General features: G+C 36.4%; 2 protein-coding genes across 4 annotated transcripts in view; both read left to right on the forward strand.

Moving 5' to 3' along the window:
- The window catches only part of TNFRSF17 (TNF receptor superfamily member 17), an 11,029-nt gene extending 4,434 nt beyond the window's left edge, over window positions 1-6,595 (forward strand). Inside the window, exons 2-4 of the mRNA XM_035339952.1 lie at window positions 4,624-4,758; window positions 5,128-5,262; window positions 6,028-6,595. Coding sequence (XP_035195843.1) covers window positions 4,644-4,758; window positions 5,128-5,262; window positions 6,028-6,287 — 510 coding nt within the window. The 5' untranslated portion in view covers window positions 4,624-4,643 and the 3' untranslated portion in view covers window positions 6,288-6,595. The remainder of the gene's footprint in view (window positions 1-4,623; window positions 4,759-5,127; window positions 5,263-6,027) is intronic.
- A 1,338-nt stretch (window positions 6,596-7,933) lies between these two features.
- The window catches only part of SNX29 (sorting nexin 29), a 132,061-nt gene continuing 118,445 nt past the window's right edge, over window positions 7,934-21,549 (forward strand). For all 3 annotated transcript variants that reach the window (XM_035339398.1, XM_035339399.1, XM_035339400.1), the window contains exons 1-4: window positions 7,934-8,119; window positions 12,863-12,927; window positions 13,694-13,746; window positions 17,632-17,756. In XM_035339398.1, the coding sequence (XP_035195289.1) occupies window positions 8,113-8,119; window positions 12,863-12,927; window positions 13,694-13,746; window positions 17,632-17,756 (250 nt within the window). In that variant the 5' untranslated portion in view covers window positions 7,934-8,112. The remainder of the gene's footprint in view (window positions 8,120-12,862; window positions 12,928-13,693; window positions 13,747-17,631; window positions 17,757-21,549) is intronic.

Here is a 21,549-nt window from a genome sequence, read left to right on the forward strand (position 1 = left end):
TTTCTTTCTTTCTTTCTTTCTTTCTTTCTTTCTTTCTTTCTTTCTTTTTCAAAATTAAATAATGAAAGATAAAATTCTCCTTACCGATGCTTCAGAATACTGTAGGGTGCAGAGCAGGACTATCCCTTTCACTAACACCAAGACATTTAATCAGTTTAGCTGTATATAATCTACCATGTCTCTGATGACCTGTAGACCTGCCTGACTAATTAGACATAAATTGGCTTTGTGCCAAAATAGCCTGATTTAGAATATAGCTCAGTACATTTGAGTGACAAATTATTTTAAGACTCACGATGTTAACAGTTCTGTGTTTCATACAGCAGGTGTATTCAAGTAGAATGTCAGCAATGTCAGTTTTGGAGGGAGAGGTATTTTACATCAACTATGCAAAAAAAAAAAAAAAAGCAATTGACAGTAAATAAAAGCAGACCTATTTCTTATGGACTAGGGAAAGAGAAGAAAGAATTTAATAGCAAAAATTAAGTAGTTGTGAAGTCTAATACTAGGAAAGAAAGCTTATTTTAATAGGTTCTGTGAACAGCTATTGGAGACAGACTATCAACTACACAAGATTTCATCTTGGAAAGAATCCTCACCTCAATTTGTGATGTATGTGATTTGAGGCTTGTGTTTTCCATTTCCCTCCTCCCACAGGTTTGGAGAGTTTAGGTTATTAGTGCACTGGGTTTGTTGGCACTGATGAAATAACCAATTAATTCATACAGCAACCATTCAGCAAAGTACCATTTCTGTGCAGGAGGAAACTACAGGAGCTCTTCAAGGACTGATGTAGGGACTAATTTAATGTTTTGATTAATGGTAGCACAAGAAATAGGAATAGGTCCATTAAGTTTGTGAACTAATTTTGAAAGCATCATCAACACAAGGAGAACTGCAGATATTATATTAAAAGGAGTATATGTCCTTTAGGATTGAACAGAAACAGGATGGAAGTTATTGGCTTAGAATGCCATGTTTTTCACTTGAGGAATGGAAACTTATATCACAAGTTGGGAACTCATTAGTTAAAATTGGAAATGAGAGAATTGAGGTGCACATGCACATGAGGTGCAGTGCATGATCAACATATAACTTTTGGGGCATGAATGTGATAGAATTATGGAAAAAAAAAGGAAAATGCAGTCTTGTGTATATCAAGAAAGATTTCTGTAAGAAATTGCAGTGTCTGGGTGCCACCATGCAAGACTCAAATACAGAATATTTCATGCAATTCTGATTATCCATGTTCATGACATGCATTCAGACAGATTCAGAGAAAAGTGAAATACAGATGTAATGAAGTATTATATGCAAATGGAGTAGGTGAGCTTTTTATGCTGCAAAGGAAACAAAAAGAAGAAATGCTGCTGTTCTTTTTAGATAGGAGAGAGAGAGTGAAAAGAGAAGTTGCTATAAAGAAATAGAGTGATATAAACTGTTCAACAGATAATGGAAATCGCTGTTTTTTTTTTTTTTTTTTTTTTTTAATATGGAAATAATGACATTTGGAATGGTCTTTCTGGTAGTTTTATTGTCCTCTAATGGGGATGCATATGGGAGAAGTTACAGACACTTCTCAGTAGAATCACTCTTCCATTCAAAAAGATTCTGAAGAAGACAAATGTCACGTAAAGGTGTTCTGTTTAGCAGTACCCAGCACTAGGAAGCAAGTTTCAAGGATCCTTTCTCCATGCTAACAACGCTGCATTGTTAAGGAGTTTATCAATTATCATTGTTCAAACATAACACTACTACTTGTGTTGCCTACTTGGGATTCCTACACGCTACTTAACAACAGTATTTTGTCATCTCTCAGCAAAATACTCCCCACTGTCGATCTGAACATCTTTCTTTTCTTTGAGAAACTTCAAATCAATATGAAAATGCTATGAACCTACATATTTAGCAAAATTACTTTGTTGAAGAAAAACTAGTATTTGAAATTAATGTACTTACACAATTTATCCAAAGGAATATTTGAAATTAATGTACTTAACATAATTAGTCAAAGGTCAAGACAACAACAATAATAACAAAAAGCCAACGTTATTACTGTACTTAAAAATGAGGCAAGAAAACTGAAAAAAGCAGCCAAAACAGAGAATCCTGACATATCCTTAGGACAACTGGGGGGGAAAAAAAGCATGAAACTGATTAAGGAACTGGTTCATTCATCTGTTGTGGTGCACATGTTATTTCTGTAGCCCACTAAAACAACATTAAAAGCTTTCAGCAGCTGTGATATAATTAGCAATTTTTGTAATTTGAGAGCTGTAGATTTCATGAGGAATTTTACTATAGTAAAGACTGTAGGATATAATCCTACAGATATAGTATTATGTGGCACCAGCTGCAGAAAACAATAGAATTAGGCATCTGATTCCTCTCTAAAATAATAAGAGGTCTCAGTACAAATTGTATACATGAATATAAAAATACAACAACAATGGGAAGTTGTCAGAAAACATTTTATAAAATTAGAGAGCACCTCACTGAAGTCAATGGGATTATACTGATAGATTAAAGCATTGGAACCAGCTTTCCTGAAATTCCAGTCTATCCTGAAATTCATTCATCGCACTTTGGGATACCAGGAAGATACCTTAATGAACATCTGCCTTCTTCAGAGCACGGTTGACCATGCAATTGTCTTCTCCATGACTAAAAAGGTTAAGCAGCACCTTCAAAGCAAAAACTTCAATCATTCTACAGATAAGCACCAAGTAGTGCTCCATTGGAACTAGGAATTATTCTCTAGTGCTAATTTAGGCTTCCTCCCCTAGAGTGTGAATGTATGAAGCAAGAATTAAATCAGAACCAGTTTACGACTCTAGCGCCAGCACTGACTTCACAATGACATTTTCTGCATCATTCACAGTCTGTATCAATGTTTTCTTTCAGCACACCTAAATCAGATTTTGTCAATTCATGTATAGTTAGTTACTATTACTCTTGAATAGACAGAAAAGCCTGTAATAGCCTACAGCTGTGCACCTGGCCTATAGAAAAAAAGTGCAGAAGCTACAAAAAGCTATTAAATCTGCTAGAGACTAGAATACAGATTGCTTTATTAGACTATTTCACTAAGGACGGTTTTTGCATTCCCACATGGTGAATTTCTTGGGAAAATGTCTCATACATAGTAATGTGGTATGAAATTATGATTCCTTATACAGTATTTTTCTCTTCCCTTTCTGTAGTCAAAAAAGCAATTAACTTAATCATATCAAGGAGAAACTTAACTATAAATAAGCCTGTAATTCTAATCAATCTTCAGCAGTGATATTGGATTGACGTAGTTATTGCAGCTTGCTAGATGACTAACTTTGTGCTTAAAAGAAATTCTATTAGACAAAACGTCCATGCAGAAGTAGGATGTGTAAATTATCTTAATTGTAGAGGTCTGCTGTCAAGGCTTTTAATGGGAGGAGACCAATATTATTTTCAGAAATGTTACACTCCCTGCACATATACAGATAAATCTACACATGCGCAGTGTGCCCCATCACCCGGCTGGGAGGGAGGTGTCGTGTATGCTCTGCCACAAGAATGAAATCTATAGCTCACCTATTTCACCGTGCTGGGTACCACAGTTTTAGAACAGCATAGGTTCTGCATTACACTTAAAAATAAATAAACAGGTAATATTTTAGATAAAAAAAAAAAAAATATTCATTAGGTCTTCTATACTTGTTACTCATATAAGCATGGTTATAAGCCAAAACAAAACAAAACAAAGAACTCCCCCCCAAAAAAAACAGCCAGTTGAAAACCCAAAAGTGAACCAAGCAAAACAAGTCATCCAAAACCTAATAGACCAGATAAATGAGGCTACTTTGGAATTCATGAGCAACATGCCAGTAACTGAACCTCCGTATTTTGTTTATCCATTCTAGCTGAAGGTCTTAGATGTATTTGGTACAATGCAATGTTGTTGTTGAATTTGTACTTTTAGAGTATCTTAGTTAGAAAACCATTTACAAAAAGTAATTATCTCATCATCTGTGTATTCTAAATATTATTGTACATACAGAGAAACAAGTACAAAGGAAGTTGTCTGAAGTTGCAGAATGACTCAGTGGCACACCTAGAAACTGGATTGTTCATATCTTGTTACTGCTGTGCCTTCTGCCTCTATTTTCTCATCTCATTCCCTTTGGACAGGGACAGAAGAACAAAACTTAAACATCTCATAGTTTGCAAATTACAGGAAAACCCTTACTGCAGCCTATCACCTTGAAAAAAACACAAAATTCTAAAACCAACAAAAATTATTGTGAGGTTCTGTTTGGAGATCCTCTTGCTTTTCTACAGCTTGTAATGTTTAGCACCTGCTCAAGAAATCTTCTATAAATAACCATTTTCTGTTTCAGACAGAATTTACATTGAAAATTATCTTGGTGCAGCTGTCCTGTTTTTTTTTTCTACAATTTTGATTTGCCAAAAAGGAACATTAATTTCTTGGGGGCCTCAGAGTAGAACCCTTTTGACATGATGCTGTGTAGTGGAGCTGTGATCTAAGTCTGTTGCTGCTAAGAGTTCTTAGAACTGCTACAACGGAGAATTGAAAAGCCCTTTGTAGATGGTCCTCACTCTTTTACCATATCTGTGGCTTTTCAGTTCCGTAATTACTGACCCTGATGGAACACTGCCCCCAAAATGAATACTTTGATAACCTGGTGCTCTCTTGTAAGCCTTGTCATCTTCGATGTTCTGGTACGCCTCCACCTTCATGTGAAAACTACTGTGATAAGAGTAAGTTGTTTTTCTGCAGTACTTTGTAGCTATGCTGGGCATTTTCATGTTATTTTTTACATAAATTTGTATACATGAAAACTTAAAAAACATAATCTAAAACCTGGAAGATGTTTATCAGAAAAATATATAGGCTCAACAGTATTAAAGACATGTACAGTATATCAATATATACATATTTCAGTACTGTATGAGTATGTTTGAGTGTGTTAAGAGTAAACTGTTAAAGCTCTCTAGCTTTACTTATGCTGTCATTTAAAAGAAATAGAAGTTGCTCCTTTGATATAGAAGTTTTATGTATTGGGCACATGTTTAGTGTTCATTGGTTATTGCTTACAATGAATTTAATGCATCTCTTTATTTCATAAGGTGCTGATTCAGGTGGAGTTCTTTGGATTTGTTTGGGCTTCGGAGTAATTTTAATGCTCACTTTATTCACATTAATGGTCTTGTTTAAGTGGAAGCACCTAAAGCAACTAAAAGAAAAACTGAAAAACACAGGTGAATAAACGTGATTCTTTATCAAATAATTAAGTTGTAGTACCTTCTAGCTGCTCTTATAATGTACACACATTACGTATTACATATAACATATTCCAGATTCTGATAACTGTCTGTGGGTTTTTTCTTATTTCTCAGATAGTCTCAATGAAGTTATTAAAGTTATTAGGGAGTAAAATATCCAGATGGTGACTTGTAAAAGGAGAAATCTCTGTTAGTTCTAGATCATGTCACGACTGTATTTGGTTACTTATTTATACCTGGCTTAATTGCTGGTGTTTGAGAAATCACTTAGGAACCTTAAATAGCAAATGATTGTTTTAATGGCTTCATTCTCCTCCTATCAAATGGAAAGGTAGAGGATACATATTTAATATTGTCATTCCATCTTAGAAGAAATTAAATAATGTTACTTAATCTTCTGGCCTGTGAGCAGTGTATGTGGTATATTTTGGGAAGGTGGAAACATTTTGTAAAATGTAAAAATAACTTACACTGGTATTTGTGGAACGTTCAGCCAATAAATAATACCCGATTAGAAAATATGTATTTGATAACTTGAATGCTTATCCTGAAATATAGGGGGGACATTGTCATGGAACAAAAAATTATTGTTTATAACTGCATCTTACAACTTTCACTGCATCTTAAAACTTTCACCAAGGCAAGGAATACAGGTGGAACATAAAGAAACTTGGATCCTTAATGACTATATGTCTGGTATAGCGTGACATATGTACTAAATTAACTTTTGTATAATTACAGGCTCTTCTGTGGAGCTGAATGATGTTCTCAAGGCTAACACAGAAAACAGTGTGCAGACAGATGGAATTAGACACTCACTTCAAAGTGAAACATTAATGTATTCAGTGGAGGAATGCACTTGTAGTGACTGTGGCTTGGTAAAACCTCAGACTGGCTGTGAAACTTCATTTCCATTACCAGCTACGGAAGAAGGAGCTACTGTTCTAGTTACAACAAAATCCTTTGATTATTGCAACTATATTCTGGGTGCGGGGTGTCTATGAGAGAAGTAGTTAATTTTTACCGCATAATAGTAATTCAGTTATTCAAGTATAGCTATTAATCTTCATACTTATAGTGGGGAAGGCTAGTACATCTTCCTTTTAGACCCTGTATCAAACTTTCATTGATATTGTCATATTATTTTTAATTCTTTGGTCAATTTTTTTTACATTATTCTCAAATACCAGACTAGTGACTGGAATTTTTAAATTCTGAAAATCCCTATGTAGAATGGCTCTTTCAGTACTTTGAGATTGTATCTACTTACACCAGATATATGCAAACTCATCAATAAACAATCTTGCAATTATATTTCATGATAAATTCAGATCTTATACTGAAAATTGCTTGAGGCAGAAATGAAGATCTACATAGCATCCCCAGCATTGCAAAGAATGATTTGAAATAGTCTCTGTGATGCCTGAAATAGGAATGTTCCAATGATGAGTACCTGTGCTGAGAGTACAGAGTCCCTCCCAGCTCAGATAGGATCTCAGGGTCACATGAAAGGGTGTTGCGGTGCTGTGGAGTAAGTACCACACATGTAATCCTGATGGTGGACAAATTCCTTTAAATGCCAACTTTTTTTATCAGACTGTCTTATAAAGATTTTTTTTTTTTTAATTGTTATTTGGACAAGTATTGCTGATTAGATACTGTCATGGTAGGCTGTGTGGCCTGAAATTAGGAATATACTTGTGTCAGCTTTCCTCCCAAATGTCATTTTCCTAATATTAGGCCAGTGTTATTCCTGAACAACTGCAACAACAATCCTTTTGTTTGTAGCTAACTCTGCATCTAAGGTTCTCGCACGGAGGATAAATTATAAGCTTGTAAGACTAGTAAATTGCACAAATGCTATGAATGATCCGTATTGCAGCATCTTTGTGGCTGACCACAGTCAGTTTGGATCAGTTAGGAGTTAGCTGTGCAGGTCTCCCACATGAAGCCAAGAACTCAGAAAAAGGCCTACAGGACTATTACAGTTTTTATTGCTGTACCTAGGAAGTCTTGAGAAAAGAGGTTGTGATCTGCTGCTTCACATGGTGTGGAGCAACTTAGAACACAGAATCATTAAGGTTGGAAAAGACCTTCAAAATCATCTGGTCCAACCATCGCCCTACTACCAATGTCACCACTGAACCGTGTTCCGGAGCACCACGTCCAGCCTTTCCTTGAACACCCCTAGGGATGGCAACTCCACCACCTCCCAGGGCAACCTGTCCCAATGCCTGACTGCTCTTTCTGAGAAGAAATGTCTCCTCATTTCCAACTTAAACCTCCCCTAGCGCAACTTGAGGCCATTCCCTCTGGTCAACTTGTGGTAAATATGCACAACACTGCATACAGATTTTTTATTTTTTTTGGGTGGTCTGCTGGGGATTCAGTTGGACTTGCAGTTCCACGATTCTCTGATTTACACAGTGGGTAAACACAAAACAGCGAGATAATGCCTTAAAACCAATCCACAAACGGTCAGAGAAAACAAAACAGCTCTGAGAGTTGTTCTGGAGGGAGATTTCAAATTCCCTGGGCGATCGCGTCCTGAACCGCTGCGGCCTCGCCTCCCTCAGTGCCCCCTCACCGCCCCCTCAGCCGCGGGACCGTCGCCTCACGGCGCTTGGGGCCTGGAGGGCCCTGGGGGTGCGGAGAGCCCTGCTTGGCAAACGACAGTCGGTACGGAGCCCTCGTATATCCTCGCCGTGTTTATCTTCCGGAGCGGCTGGGGGGCGGCTTTCCGGGGTGGAGCGTGTGCCGGGACCGGCCCGGCTCCGGGCCGTGAGGGAGCGGCTCCGTCTGAGGGAGGTGGCGAGCCCAGCGGGCACCATGAGCGGTGAGTGAGGGGGCTCCGGCCGGTTCTGGGGGGGCTGCTGGGGCTGAGGTGGCCCTGGGGGTCCCCTGAACGGTCCGGGGGTTCCCTAAACGGCCCCTTCCTGGCCGTGCTCCCCCGCGGCGGGAGCGGGGAGCTTCGGTCCCTGGTAAGGGTCTCCTCACGTCTCCCTCAGCGCGCCCCGCTGCTGCCCCGGCCCCCGCAAGGGTGTTGTATCTCGGCAGGACTCAGAGATATTCTGAGGAAATAAACGGCCAAAAGTAAATTGACACCCCTCGCCCCCCCCCCCCCCCCCCCCCCCAACAAAAAAAAAAAAAAAAAAAGACTTTCTAACGTGCAGTTGGTGAGCCCTGGCGGGGTGACTGGGGTGCAGGCACTGGGCTGACAGTCGATTCTGACGGACAGCAGGTTTGTGCTGTAAATGTGACAGCATCAGTGGCACTTAGTATGTCTTGAAGCACATAAGTTTTTTTTTTTTTTTTTTTTCTTTCCCTGAAGAGGGGAGGTGCTTTAGAAAACACTTTCATGGCTCTGTTTCCACAACTTCAGTGATGGATGTCATCTCCAAACCTGACACTGAGAATTGGATCCTAGCTTTTTCTGCCATCCTGATTTGAGGCATAGTGAGATTGCTTGCCAAAGATGCTAAGAAAAAAAAAATTGAAGAGCCACCTGAATTACCTAAACATTGGAATAGGAATAGCAGCCATTTCTGAAAATGAAACCAAAAATGAAAAGAGCTGTATTTTTCTCTCTTTTGTTCTCACCTTTGTGGTAAGAAGAAAACTAAATACTATGGAAGAGATGAAGAAGAAAAAGAGATTGTTGTGGGGAAAATTGTAAATTAGCATTGTGAAAAATGCAAGTAGCAGTCCAATTTTTCAAACCATGGAAGAAGAAAGTTTCATGAACGTTTCAGGTCTGAAAACTGTAGACTAAATCCTAATTCTGAAGTTCTTGAGAGTCAGTATTTTCATAAGGAAAACCTCAACCCTTCAATGATGAGTTCAGACTGGGAGTGGCCTTGTGCAAATCAGCACTTAAGTCTGGCTAGGTGACTTGGGAGCTCCATTTCAATTCAGTTTTGTGACTCAAAGTCAAGGTGGCACCTCTTGTGGCATAAAGAAAGTCTCATAATGTAGTTACTAAAAAAAAGAGAGAGATACAGAATTAAGGGGAGAGAAAATATTTAATTGCTTAAAAATAATTATGTCTGATGTGACGTTAGTGCTAGTATTCCAAGTGCTTGGCTAACCTATGTGTATGTAGCCCTTGCCAAGACTGATGTGAATTTTCTACTGCTTAACATTATGGTCTATACTTATTTCCCTGCCCAATTTTAGACCTGAAAAATAAAAGGGTTGCTCCTAAAATATAGGTAAAAGACCTCCTTCCTCAATGGCCGTTATGTATTTATAACGTATATATTTTTAGCTACGGTGTATTTCTCGTGGATGTAAAGGCAACTTCATGTTGATTTCAGCATTTCTTAATAATAGCTGTTAATTATGTACAACCATTTTATTGGACAGTGTTGAAAAAGCTAAACTTTCAAGGGAGGTTACACAGGGATAGAAGAATTACATACCTGTCAAAAATCAGGGATGTTGTCAGTTTTATGACAGCTTTGCACATGTAAAAACAAGGCTAATTCAGTCTGAGGCAGTGGAATCATAATAGTATAGTACTACAAGGTAGTATGTAAATCAGGCCTGGGGTTGTTTTTGGCTTGTATCCTTAGAACGTATTAGAGCAAGCAAAAGCGGTTACAGGCTGAAATTTTACATTTAAGGCTTCAAGAAGTATGTGAGAACATTCTGAGTCTTTTTTTTTTTTTTTTTTTAAACCACACGGGGATAAAGACAACCATTCTTGTCAAGAATTGGATGGAAATCCTGTTTTCCTGTACTTGCATAGTGAATTTATTCTGCTGTATGTGTGGATATTTCTGTCACAGCATGGAGAGAAGTTTATTTTGAAAACAGGAAAACATGACCATCAACAGGGAAGAATGGCAGGGTTACAGAGGCAGGTGCAGGATTTAAGGCTCTTTTTAACTTTTGACTGAACAGTTGGAGATAGGAGGAGACTCTTGTTCTTACTATTTTATACTTATGTTTTCACAATTATTTCTAGACATATGTATGAACTTCCTTTTTTATTGTGGTAGTCTAAATATAGTCTCCTTCTGAGTAATGCTTTTTTTTTTATTATTTTATTTTATTTTTTTGCATTATATGTTTTGTATTTCTATGTGCATTACTGGAGCTTTTACCGCTCTCCTGAATCAGTAGAAGGGTATTTCGCTCAGTTTGTAGTATGCTGTTATTCTTTAAATTAACTAGAGTTGTTCACGCTCAGCTGGTACTTTTTGTGTGTGAATATATGCATATTTGTTTGAAGACTTTGTTTAGAAAATCACTAAGACTGCAAAAGAGTTAAATCTTTAATGGAGTTGGTAGAGGTTTGCTTTTATGTTACATCTAATTGAGATAAAAATATTTCTAAAAATTGTGTACCAGTTACACATATTGTTAGAGTTTGACATTTTCTGGGTTTATTTCAAAGAAAAAACCCTATCCTTTGCTTGGAGGGAAAGAAAACAATCTTAATGTTTCAATTTCTAAGACAAAAAAAGGCTTTGTGAATATTATTTTTCATCTACAAATGAACTTTGTGTTAAACAGAGCAATAGTTGAGTTCTGCAGGCTTGCATTGAGCAGCAGCCTCAGCCAGCCCTCTCTATAGACATTCAGTGGCCTACTAACCCTGTTAACAGTAAGGGTGATCTGAACATAATCACATGCAGTCATAATTGTTATTAGCCCAAATTTAAGCACAATAAGGACAAAATAGATGTTATACTGCACTCCATAAGTTTAACGCTGTTTGGTATCATGTTCTTTAGTCTTTTGGAACTCTAATTAGCACAGTGATCATCTGTGGGTTTTCGGTATTCTGTGTTCAGAGTCTGGTATCTAGTTGAAAGCCATTTCCATGTTATCAAATAGATACGAAGGTGCCAAAGAGATTGAAATTTAAAAACTGGATTGCACTTGGAATACAAACTTAACCCACATAATTAGTATTTTCATTTGAAGGATTTTTTTTCATATCAGGGACTTATTCATTACATGCATTTGTTTAGAAGTAGTCTCAAAGTTAACGTAAAGAGCAATGCTGCATTATGCCCGTTCTCCCAGGTGCACAGATAGCATAAGACTGTAGAGGGAAGGAGTTTGAAACAGTGTGGAATATCTTCAGGCTTGTGTATGTTTGATGTTGCTGTTCATAAAGGGTTGTATTAAAAGTTGGGATGTAATCATTTTCCTTGTTTTACAGTTCTAGGATTTATTATAAGGCAGTAGATGGGTAGGTTTGTGTCTCCATTCTTGGCGATGTATGCATAAGAACGCTGAGCATGATTTTATAAGACTGATAAGTCTTATAAAGTTGCACACAGTGGAGTAATAAGGTTTATATGAATTAAGCATTCTCTTTGTAATGACATAGCTATTTGGAAGTTAGGCATCATGTGTATTACAGACTTTTCTCCCCGTTTCTAGCCCCATGCTTAAGTTGCAACAAAGAGTAATTTCAATAGGACAAATTCTTTGCCCTCCTGCTGGGATAGAAGTGAGCCCCTGTGAATAGGATTATGAAGGTAGGAAATCCTGGGGCTGGCACCTGGCAGGGCTGGCATCTGGCAGTGCTGGCCAGCAAGAGGTAGAGTCACATAGGTTTGATATCCCTCTTTACTAGAGGTCTTATTGTGTGCTGTTTGGTTTTCTGTATCTGGAGAAACTTGCTGAGTTTTGATAATTGGCTTTCAGTCTGTGCTTATATTAGTTGAATGTTCTTTGAGAGAAAAAGGAGAATAGAATGACTTTAACTATAGGCAGGTCAGAGATGTTTCTGAGGGATGTTTTGAGCCCAAGCCCAGAATAAGAAGCAGTAGACACAATGTAGGTTAATTAAATAACAAATTTTGTATGTATTCACATGAGCTTATGAAGAATGTTTAGACAAGCAAAGTATGGTATTTGTTGTTGAAATGGCTGAGTTGTTGTGTAGTTGCTTGTGCAGTAACAAACTATGTTTTAGAGGTTTTAATCTGGCAGAAGGCTCTGCTGGCAGCTAAATTTTAAGGGCTTTATCATAATAATTGTTCTCCAATCACCTAACTTAAAACTCTTTCTACAGTAAGGTTGCTTGGCAGTAACAGGATATTCTTGCTGCCTCTTTCCCATTTTCTGTTATTTTCTTGTGCTCTGATGATACACTACGCTGGTAGTTGTCCCAGTATGAGAATTTATGGGGTTGCAGTGTGAGCTGCATCATACGCCTAATCCAACCAAAAAAAATAAAATCTTAAACTAGGTCACTTCCAGCCTTGCAACATGGCCCCACAGGTGGTTGTGCTAAGAAGCTAAGAGCAAGCTGTGCTGCCTGTGCACAATTAGATTTTTGATGTTGCTGCAATATACCTTGTGTCATGAAACTGCTCTTACTAAAAATAAGACTTTAGATTGTTTTTCAAACAATATTCCTGCATATTAGAGAGACACTGCTTAAAACATCAAAATACAGGCTTATACCACATCATTTTACTTAGAGAAAATACATTAATAAATTTAATGGAATAACTGGCATATGAGGAAAGTTTTTCACAGCACTGATGTTGACTCCAATATACTTTTCTCAAAACAGTGTTTAATTAATAATATAACTTTGTTGAATTTTCAGTTTCACAGAACAATGACACTAAAAGACAGTTTCTTCTAGAACGGTTACTGGATGCAGTTAAACAGGTGAGAAATCTAATATTTCTACAGTATAGATACTCTCTGTTGTCAGTACTGGCAGGTTCTGTCTGTCTTTCTTTTTACCAGATAAAGAAGAAATCTTGTCTTGCATACAGTACTACAGAGTTTGTGTGTCTGTTAGCAAATGAGTATTATGCAGTGCTTGTTTAAAATTCTTGCATAGACAAAATATATTTGCAATACTTATTCTATGTCTGAGTTAAATAGTAGTGTCCTGCAAAGCTAAATTGGATAACATTACAGTAGCAGCTTTGTTTCTTCATGCTAGAATTTTAATGAATGGGTTAAAATACAGTAAGGGTGAGATTGATTTTTGTATCAACATGAAGTTTAGCAAGTAGAATCTCACAGATTTTACTCAGTTTAAGAGAGCTTGTGAGGTAAAAGAATGCCTCAAAAGTTAGCCAAACATATGTTTTATAGAGATTGATTCTTCTTTAATTGTAGCACTGAGCCAAGCAGGATTCACTGTTTAATTTTGTGGGTATACATTTAAAACTCAAAAGTAATATATATATTTTTTTCCATTGGGAAATGAAGGTGTGTTGTTCTGGCTAGCAAGAATTATGTGAACTGCAGGAGCAGTCTGTTAGTGGAGCATGACGGTAAGAAGTGCTTCTTGGTTGCAGGCTGTATTTGCCAATACTCTATTTTGCACTCTATTTTGTTTCTTTTGATTCTTAAATGGAAATATTTCAGCATCTTGAGTGTCCTAGTGTAACAAAAACTTCTCAAAATCTATTTATTTCAGTGTCAAATACGATTTGGAGGAAGAAAAGAAATTGCTTCAGATTCTGATAGCAGGTAAAGTAGTCTAAGAAACTGTTAATATGCTTAGAGTATGTATCATAATGACCTAAACCATAGGGCACAAAAAACTTGATACAAAAAAAAAGACCAAAGCACCACAAAACAAACAAACGAAAACACAAAATAAAAAACGCTCTTCCTTTTGCTTATGTAGACACTAACCCAGGATTCTGAATTTTACATCTTTTTACATGAATTTAACAGTTTAACAGAGGATTCTTCAATATGAAGTTACAAATGTTTAAGTGGCTGTAGAGTTAATGACAAAGCATTGCATTCTTAGGCTTGAACATGAGGCTAGTAGGGCCTGTTTTTCCCGAAAACTATCTTAAAATGAATGTGTCTGTTACCTCGTATGTCTGTTTTGTGTAGCTTGATGCTTAAGTGTCAAGTGTGTTTAACACAGACTCATAAAGAAAATTTTCATTCCTTTTTTTCCTTATTCCTGACACATTTAAACCTGTTTTCCTTCATTTTCTGTATGACAGGTTGTTTCTTTTTATTATTGCAAGTTAAAAAAAATGTCATCTGTTGTTGGATATGGCTTATGGTTTTCAAAGGTTTTTGAGAAGAAAACTGGCAGACAGGAATTGCAGTTAGTCTGTATCTGTTGTGTTTTCTCAGAATCTGACTTATCAAAGAATGTCAAATAAAACTGCAGGATTAAATGCAGTTGTTTATTTTCCCCTTTTTAACGTTCTTTAAGTTTGACTCTGCATTTTGGGAAAGTTAATTATCCACTGACCACTTATGAATTATGTATAAAATTGTTTCTTTCCAGGCCCCTCCTAATGCAGTCTTTAAGAACATGTCTAAGGATGTGGTTTCATTGCTTCTGGAAAGCTAGAAAAACAATTATTTGCTGCTAAAGGGGTGGGGAGGCTTCATGTATCTGTAGCCTTTCAATATACAAAGGGAGTTTGTAAGAAAGATGCAGAAAGACTTTTTACCAGGGCTTGTAGTATGACAAGACAAAGGACAATGTTCTTAAACTAAAAGAGATGAGCTTTAGATTGGATATAAGGAAGGAATTTTTTGCAATGAGGTTGGTGAAACACTGGAACAGCTTGCTGAGAGAAGTTGTGGATGCGCCATTATCAGAAGCATTCAAAGTCAGGTTGGATGGGGTTTGGCAACCTCATCTTGCCAAAGATGTCCCTGTCCATGGCAGGGTGGTTGGGCAGAGTGATCTTTAAGAGTCCCTTCCAACCCAAAGCATTCTGTGATACCCCCTTAAGGTTCCTGACTTTGGTACTAGTCACTTGCACCACCTTTTTAAGCAATGCCTGATCATCCAGTCCCCTCTGAATTAATTTGATAGAAGTGGTAGTAATGCAAAAGGATAACTCGCTGCCATTCAAGTGAGTTTAAATCAGTTCAGTAAAATATCTGGTGAATGTTAGAGTTGCTGCAAGGAAGGGAAGATCATGCAGCTGAAAGCAATGGGAAATGATAAAGAGGAGGAAGAAGCAACAAGAGATGAGAGGAGCATCTTTTGGGATGCTTTTTCACCTTTTGGGACAGCTTGAAATGCAACTGTAATGAAACTCCAGGGTAATGCTACTCCATGTCAGCTTAATCCTGCCTGACGTTTGGGTACTACCGTCATCCTGTCCTCCCCTAGCTGTTTTGGCCTACAGTATTTTGGGAAAGTGAACCTGGAGAAATAGTGTCCTGTTCAACTGGTGCGGTGGGAACAGTTCAGTGCAGGGTTTGCTCACCAGGGTTTGGTGGACAGAAGTTGGTGCAAGGGAGGTAGCAGGAAGGTGCAGGTGGGATAAAGGGATGGTGGGACTGAAGCACTCAGCAGTTAGTGACTACACAGCTGTAGCTGTTGGCACAGAAGCATCCACTAGAGATTGTTCTTTAATCTCTGTTGTTTATTTGATGGGAGATGGTGTACTGACAATGTCTAGCAGGCTGTATAAACTCAGTGAGATGGAAGTACCTCTTTTGTAGAACACATTCTCTGGATATAAAACTTCTGCTTTCTGGCTCATGCAAACTGAGCAATTACGTTGCTGAAGTTGTTTAATACTTTGAGGGATGGCCTTTAATATTAATCTTCTGATAAACAGTGGGAGTTACAATTCAACAGATAAAACACTGACCAAATTTTACTTGTATTTTCCTTAGAATTCAGTGGACGTGCAGAATAATGGATTACAGCTATGTAGTTTCAGGATTCGGAAGGAAATGGAAATTGTATTAATGGATACATATATCTTTAATTTCATTGCATTTTGGATTATTACTATGGTATATTGTTACTTGTGAGTTAATTTTGAAGATAGGCTCAGAGTTTGGATGAAAGTCCAGTAAAATCCATGCCTCTGCACATTTTGTACTCTGAGCTTTTTTTTGTCTTTGAGGTTATAATTGTTCAGAGTGCTACAATGTCTAGTAGTTGAGACTGTTATTCTGTGTTTTTCTACATTTGTTTATTTATGATACTATCTAGTGAATACACGTATTGGGCATTGCAGAATACTTGATTTTTTTTTTTTAATATTGTTTTACTAATGGCTAAATTCTGTAAAATGCTGCATGGTTTTCTTGTTTTCTTTCTCAGTGCATGTGGATTTTTAATAACATGCTTCACAGAAACCAGTTTCTGTTCTGCTTTTTCTGAATTGAAAAGTCAAGTAGATTTTTTTTTTTTTTGGGTCGTTTATCTGCTGGAATTTCCGTTTTTAACAGTAGTGTTTATTTTTAGCAAAAAATAATCATAACTGTTCAAAAATCTTCTTGAGAACTGTTGGAATGATATTCTACTTTATTAGTATTGCAGGTTAAGTTTTCCTAACATAGATGTACTGGAAAGCATTATGTGCTTAAAAGATCTACTGCCCAGGCTATTATGGTAGACATGCAACATTTTCTGTCCTCTTTCTGTCCTCCTCCTGATATCCTGTGCTTTTTTTGTGTCCCTGAATAGAACTCTGTTCTTTTGGAATGTACAGGCAGAGTCCTCAGCCACTTTATCAGCTGTTCTTATCTAATTGCTTGATTTTAGTTATTACCTTTTCTTCCTTTTAGTAACCAGTTTTGGCAGCCAGGTGACAGCTTACTTAAAACTTAAGTTTTAAGTGTTGCTTACTTAATAAAGCTTAGAAGAAAACCAATTCAAACTCTGTCGGCAATGTAACTTCCATCATATTTTAAGCCTTCCTGTTCTCTGTAGGTTACAATAATATTCCTGCTTTTGGCAAAAGCACGGTCTTAATACTTGTGTGAAAATTGATATATTAACTGGGTTATGTTTAAAAAGAGGGGGGAGGATTTATAAATAGTATCACAGAGAATGACATCGGAAGCTGAAGATTAAACGCATCACTAGAAAATCTTGCTTCTTGTTTTCAGCATAAAGAAGCGTAGTTTATGCCTAAAATGTAAGAGGGACACTAAAATGTTGAATTGTTTTCCTAGGCTTGAATTGTAATGTACCGATGCAAGTAACAAAATTGTTAATTAATTGTATAGGACATTTTAGTATATTTTCAGAAAATCATTTGTTGCCTGTGTGGTACACAGTATATTTATGACAATATATTTATGTTTTCACATATGCATTGCATTAAAAGTAGGCAATCCAGAGTTGAAATACCACAGCTAACAAACACTCTAGGAGGTGTGGATGATTTTTCAAAGTGACTGCTAATTCTTCTAAATGTAATTTGTGCCCCAGCTTTGAATAGCCATGATGAGACTGTGGGTATGTTTTACTGTTTGCAAATAATGAGATTAGTGCATACAAAGGATCTTCATTATACATAAAATAAAGGTTCACGTTTACATTCTCTACTCAGAGTAAACCTGTTATAGAGAAATGTAATTGATTGTGCTTTTCACATGATTTCTGTAAAAATTCTGTTGCAGAGTCACTTGTTTGTGTGCTCAGTTTGAAGCTGTGTTACAGCATGGTCTGAGGAGGAGCCGAGGATTAGCACTAACAGCAGCAGCGATCAAACAGGCAGCAGGTTTCTCCAGTAAAACTGAAACAGGTAATTCATTAATCATAACCATTATATATATTTTTTAAAATGTTAAGTGCAAGCAAGTGATAAGATTTCTAATGGAAGTTTTGAGCAGTGAACCAAGCTGTCAGCTATCCGTAGAATACCTGGAATCTCGTTAAGCAGTGAAAATGGTTATTGCTTTTTCAATCCAGTGGTTAACTTTCATACCAAGCTTCTGTAGAAGTTTTGGTATTTGAAAATGGATACTTCCTACAGTTCCATTACGAATAATATAATTGACAAATATATTTTGACATCTGTTAGGAATGAACATCGTGTGATTGTGTTGTTTATACTCCAGTGGTTTCATTCTTAACCTTATCTTACTCTGTTCTTTAACTGCCATTTTCTGTAGCATCAGATATGCTTAATCCGTAAGTATTAATGTCATTTTAAAAGCAAAACTTAGATCGTTTTTATTGGGTGGGTAGCCAAGACAGTTGTTTTTAATTACTTTTTACATATTTTAAAAAAGTGATACCTTTATTTTTGTTCTTTCACTTTGAAGCTCAGCTTGTGTGTGTTATCAAAAGTGTGTGCAGGTGTTCATTAGTTTCGTTGTGAAGTTTGACATACAGCAAATCTTTTATCTTCTCCTAACCAGTATGCACATCCTAAAATGAAGCGTTTCTTTTTGGCTTTCAAAACATGTAGCACAGTGTGGTATTTTTTCTCTTTTAAATATTCTTTAGTATTGGAATTGTTAAAAATGCTTTGATCTCCAACCGTAACTTCCCATTCCACCACACAATTGCATGTTAACGTTAACACTTTATGTGTAGGTTGTGTTAATGTTAACGTTAACACTTTATGTGTAGGTTGATATATTGGTGGTTTTAAATTGCTGTAACAAGGGGCTTGTTCCCAGTTGATGATAGGGGGAAATGTTGGGATTTGTGTGCTGACTTTCCTGCTGATCGGTTAGCTCCTCCAGACTTTACTTTCTTGGGGAGCTGAAATAGCTATGCTTTTAGAGAAGTCTGAGAGTCTCTTTTATTTAGTAATGGGCAGACTCTAAATGAACAAATAAAAAAAAAGAATCATCTGTTTACATAAGTTTTACAGGTTTTCAGCTCTCCTGCGTGCTTTTTTTCTCCTTGTGAGTGTTTGTAATTGGGGTTTAGGTATTATGTGGTGCCAGGTAGTTTTCATTCTATTTTATCACTTTAACAGGTAGCAGTTTGGTTGTCTGTTCATTTCTTTTCCTCTTGCTTGCAGGCGATAGTCTTATGGTTTGATGTAGAGAATGCTCACCTGTGTTATGCTTTCTATGATTTATGCAAATTATGCATTTTTAAATTTTATACATTCTGTATAACCCTAATGTATTTCTCTCGTCTGTTAGTAATGTGAAGGGTGTATGAGATTTTTGGTCTCGTCTGTTGAGATGTTAGTTATCAGATGTACAAAGATGCATTTCCGCTACTTGGGAACTTAACAATTTAGCTACATGGCTGTCCTCTGTCTTCTCTGAGAGCTTGTCAGTCAGGTGATGTGGAGGAAGAGGAGAAAGTCAGGAAAGTTATTTATAGTTGGGGAAAGGAAAAGGAAGGAAATTTTATTTTTGCTCCTTAAGAAGCTTAAGCAATGTATCGAAGTTAAAGAGCAAAATCAGGGCTGCTATGTAGCAATCAAAATGCTGTGCAGTGACTAAAAAGAGGAGCCTTTTACTTTATTACTTTATTTATTACTTTACACATGGAGATTACTGGGTTCAACTGCATTTATCTTTGCAAGTTATAGTATTTTTTTTTCGGAAAGTAGTTACAAGGTACCGCCATATTTTTATTGCTTTCAGACAAATTATTTTGGTATGATTTATATTAGTTTCTGTCTAACATAGTCACAGGTGTCATTTTTTTCTTTAACATAGTGGAATACTGTTGTTTAGGCTGCATATTCAGCCTTTGACTGTTGAAAAGCAAAATTATCCGGCAGTGTTTTTGATTTTAAATTTATAGGTAGCTCATAACAAACCTTACTTCCAAGAGGTTGTAAAAAAAAAAGTGGGGTACTCACTTTGCATCTAAGATCTTCAGTTTTTTACTTTTTCTTATTTGAAAATTAAAGTTATAATTAGAAACTTCAGTTGTAGTTGAGTGAACCTATCACTTAAGTCTTGCTTAAAATGTTTTGATTTTTTTAAACACATATTCAAGTAAACAACAATAAAATTCTTAATAGCAGTCTGATTTGGTATCAGTTCATGGCATAGGCATGAGAGGCATATGCAACTCCTTTATTCTCATATATTAAGCAAACTAAACAGCAACAAACAATAAAACTGTATTCTCTCTTTGGTTTGTAACATGATGAGAGTCTCTTCATTTAACTTCAGTAAAGAATTAGTGAAAGAACTAATATTTCCAATCATAGCAAATGTCTCTACCATGAGATACTTATGACAAATATGTAACAATTGTCAGAATAGACATTAAAATGAACAATGGCTGCACAGTTTTCTTTACCTTTTTTTTTTTTTTACTTGTTTTCTTTGCATTAGAAGGCAATGTTCAGAACTGATCTCTCTGCTGTCTATGCTCTAAACTTGAGACATAACTAGTGTTTCATGATGATTAATGATGTAATATGGGGTATTGTTATCGGAACTGCGATACTGTTAAAATTACATTAACTGTTTTCACAAAATGATTAATATTTGTGTGAATTGCATAACCCATGTTTGCCTAAGTTATCCAAATTGTATTTTACTGAAATTAAAATAAATCTTACTTCTAAATAATAAGTATTGAATTATTAGTTATGAAAATTAATATTGATGGTTAGGACTTGGATTTTCATTTAATTTTACTCTCAAAGAAGAGGCTTTATTGTCTGAAAATGTCCCTTAGATCACTATTTTTAGCAAGTATGACATGTAGGGACTTAGGGTACAGAATGCCTCTACTTAATTTCTGTCAGATACATCTTGATTAAAAACCAAATAATAATCTACATTTTGAAGCTTGTAAAAATCCTTGATATCTATAAACAATCAAAATACCAGGAAACATTGAGTTTCACTCTAAGCACAAGGGGAATATACTTATTTCCTCAATTCCAGTAATATTTTTACTTCCTTTTTTATTGTTGTTTTGATTTTTAGCAACACAGACAAAAAAATTATTGGTTATAGGAAACAATAAAATAATTAAATCACTTTTAACTTTATACAAATCTGGCATTTTAAGGACTTTTATTTTTTAGATCCACACACTTTATTTTTGAGATGCAGATCAAACAAGTTGAAGGGGTAGAACATAGGATATTTGCATGCTCTTACATATTCTGTAGACTTCCTCATTGTTTTCACATTAATCTGTCTATAAGCTCCTACAGTTTGCATCCCATGTGGTCCTGTGCAACCAGCCCAGGGGCTGGGCCGGATGACATCCAGAGGTCCGTTCCAACCTCAGCGATTCTGTGGTTCCTGTGTTTCACACATTTGCCTCATTTAAAACAGCTCTGGGTTGTTCTTGCATGGGTTTCAAACCTCATTGGTAAAACTTCAAGTAAATGAGTCTAACCTGTTTGTTTAGGTTTATAAAATTACAGTATAAATTTTGCTAATCTAATAGCTTTCCATGGAAATTAATAAACAGAACTATCTCCCAAATCAGCATGTTTCACCAGAAGTCATAACCTGTAGTGAAAACCTCTTCAAAACCTGACTGCATGCTCTTTATTTAGTGCATAGAAAGCAAAACATCATGGATGGCCTTTTCTTAAAACTGTAACTCCACTAAAAAAGGTTTAGAGAAGGGATAAATAAGGAGTG

Source organism: Oxyura jamaicensis, chromosome 14 (genome assembly GCF_011077185.1).
Source record: "Oxyura jamaicensis isolate SHBP4307 breed ruddy duck chromosome 14, BPBGC_Ojam_1.0, whole genome shotgun sequence".
NCBI classification, from domain to species: domain Eukaryota; kingdom Metazoa; phylum Chordata; class Aves; order Anseriformes; family Anatidae; genus Oxyura; species Oxyura jamaicensis.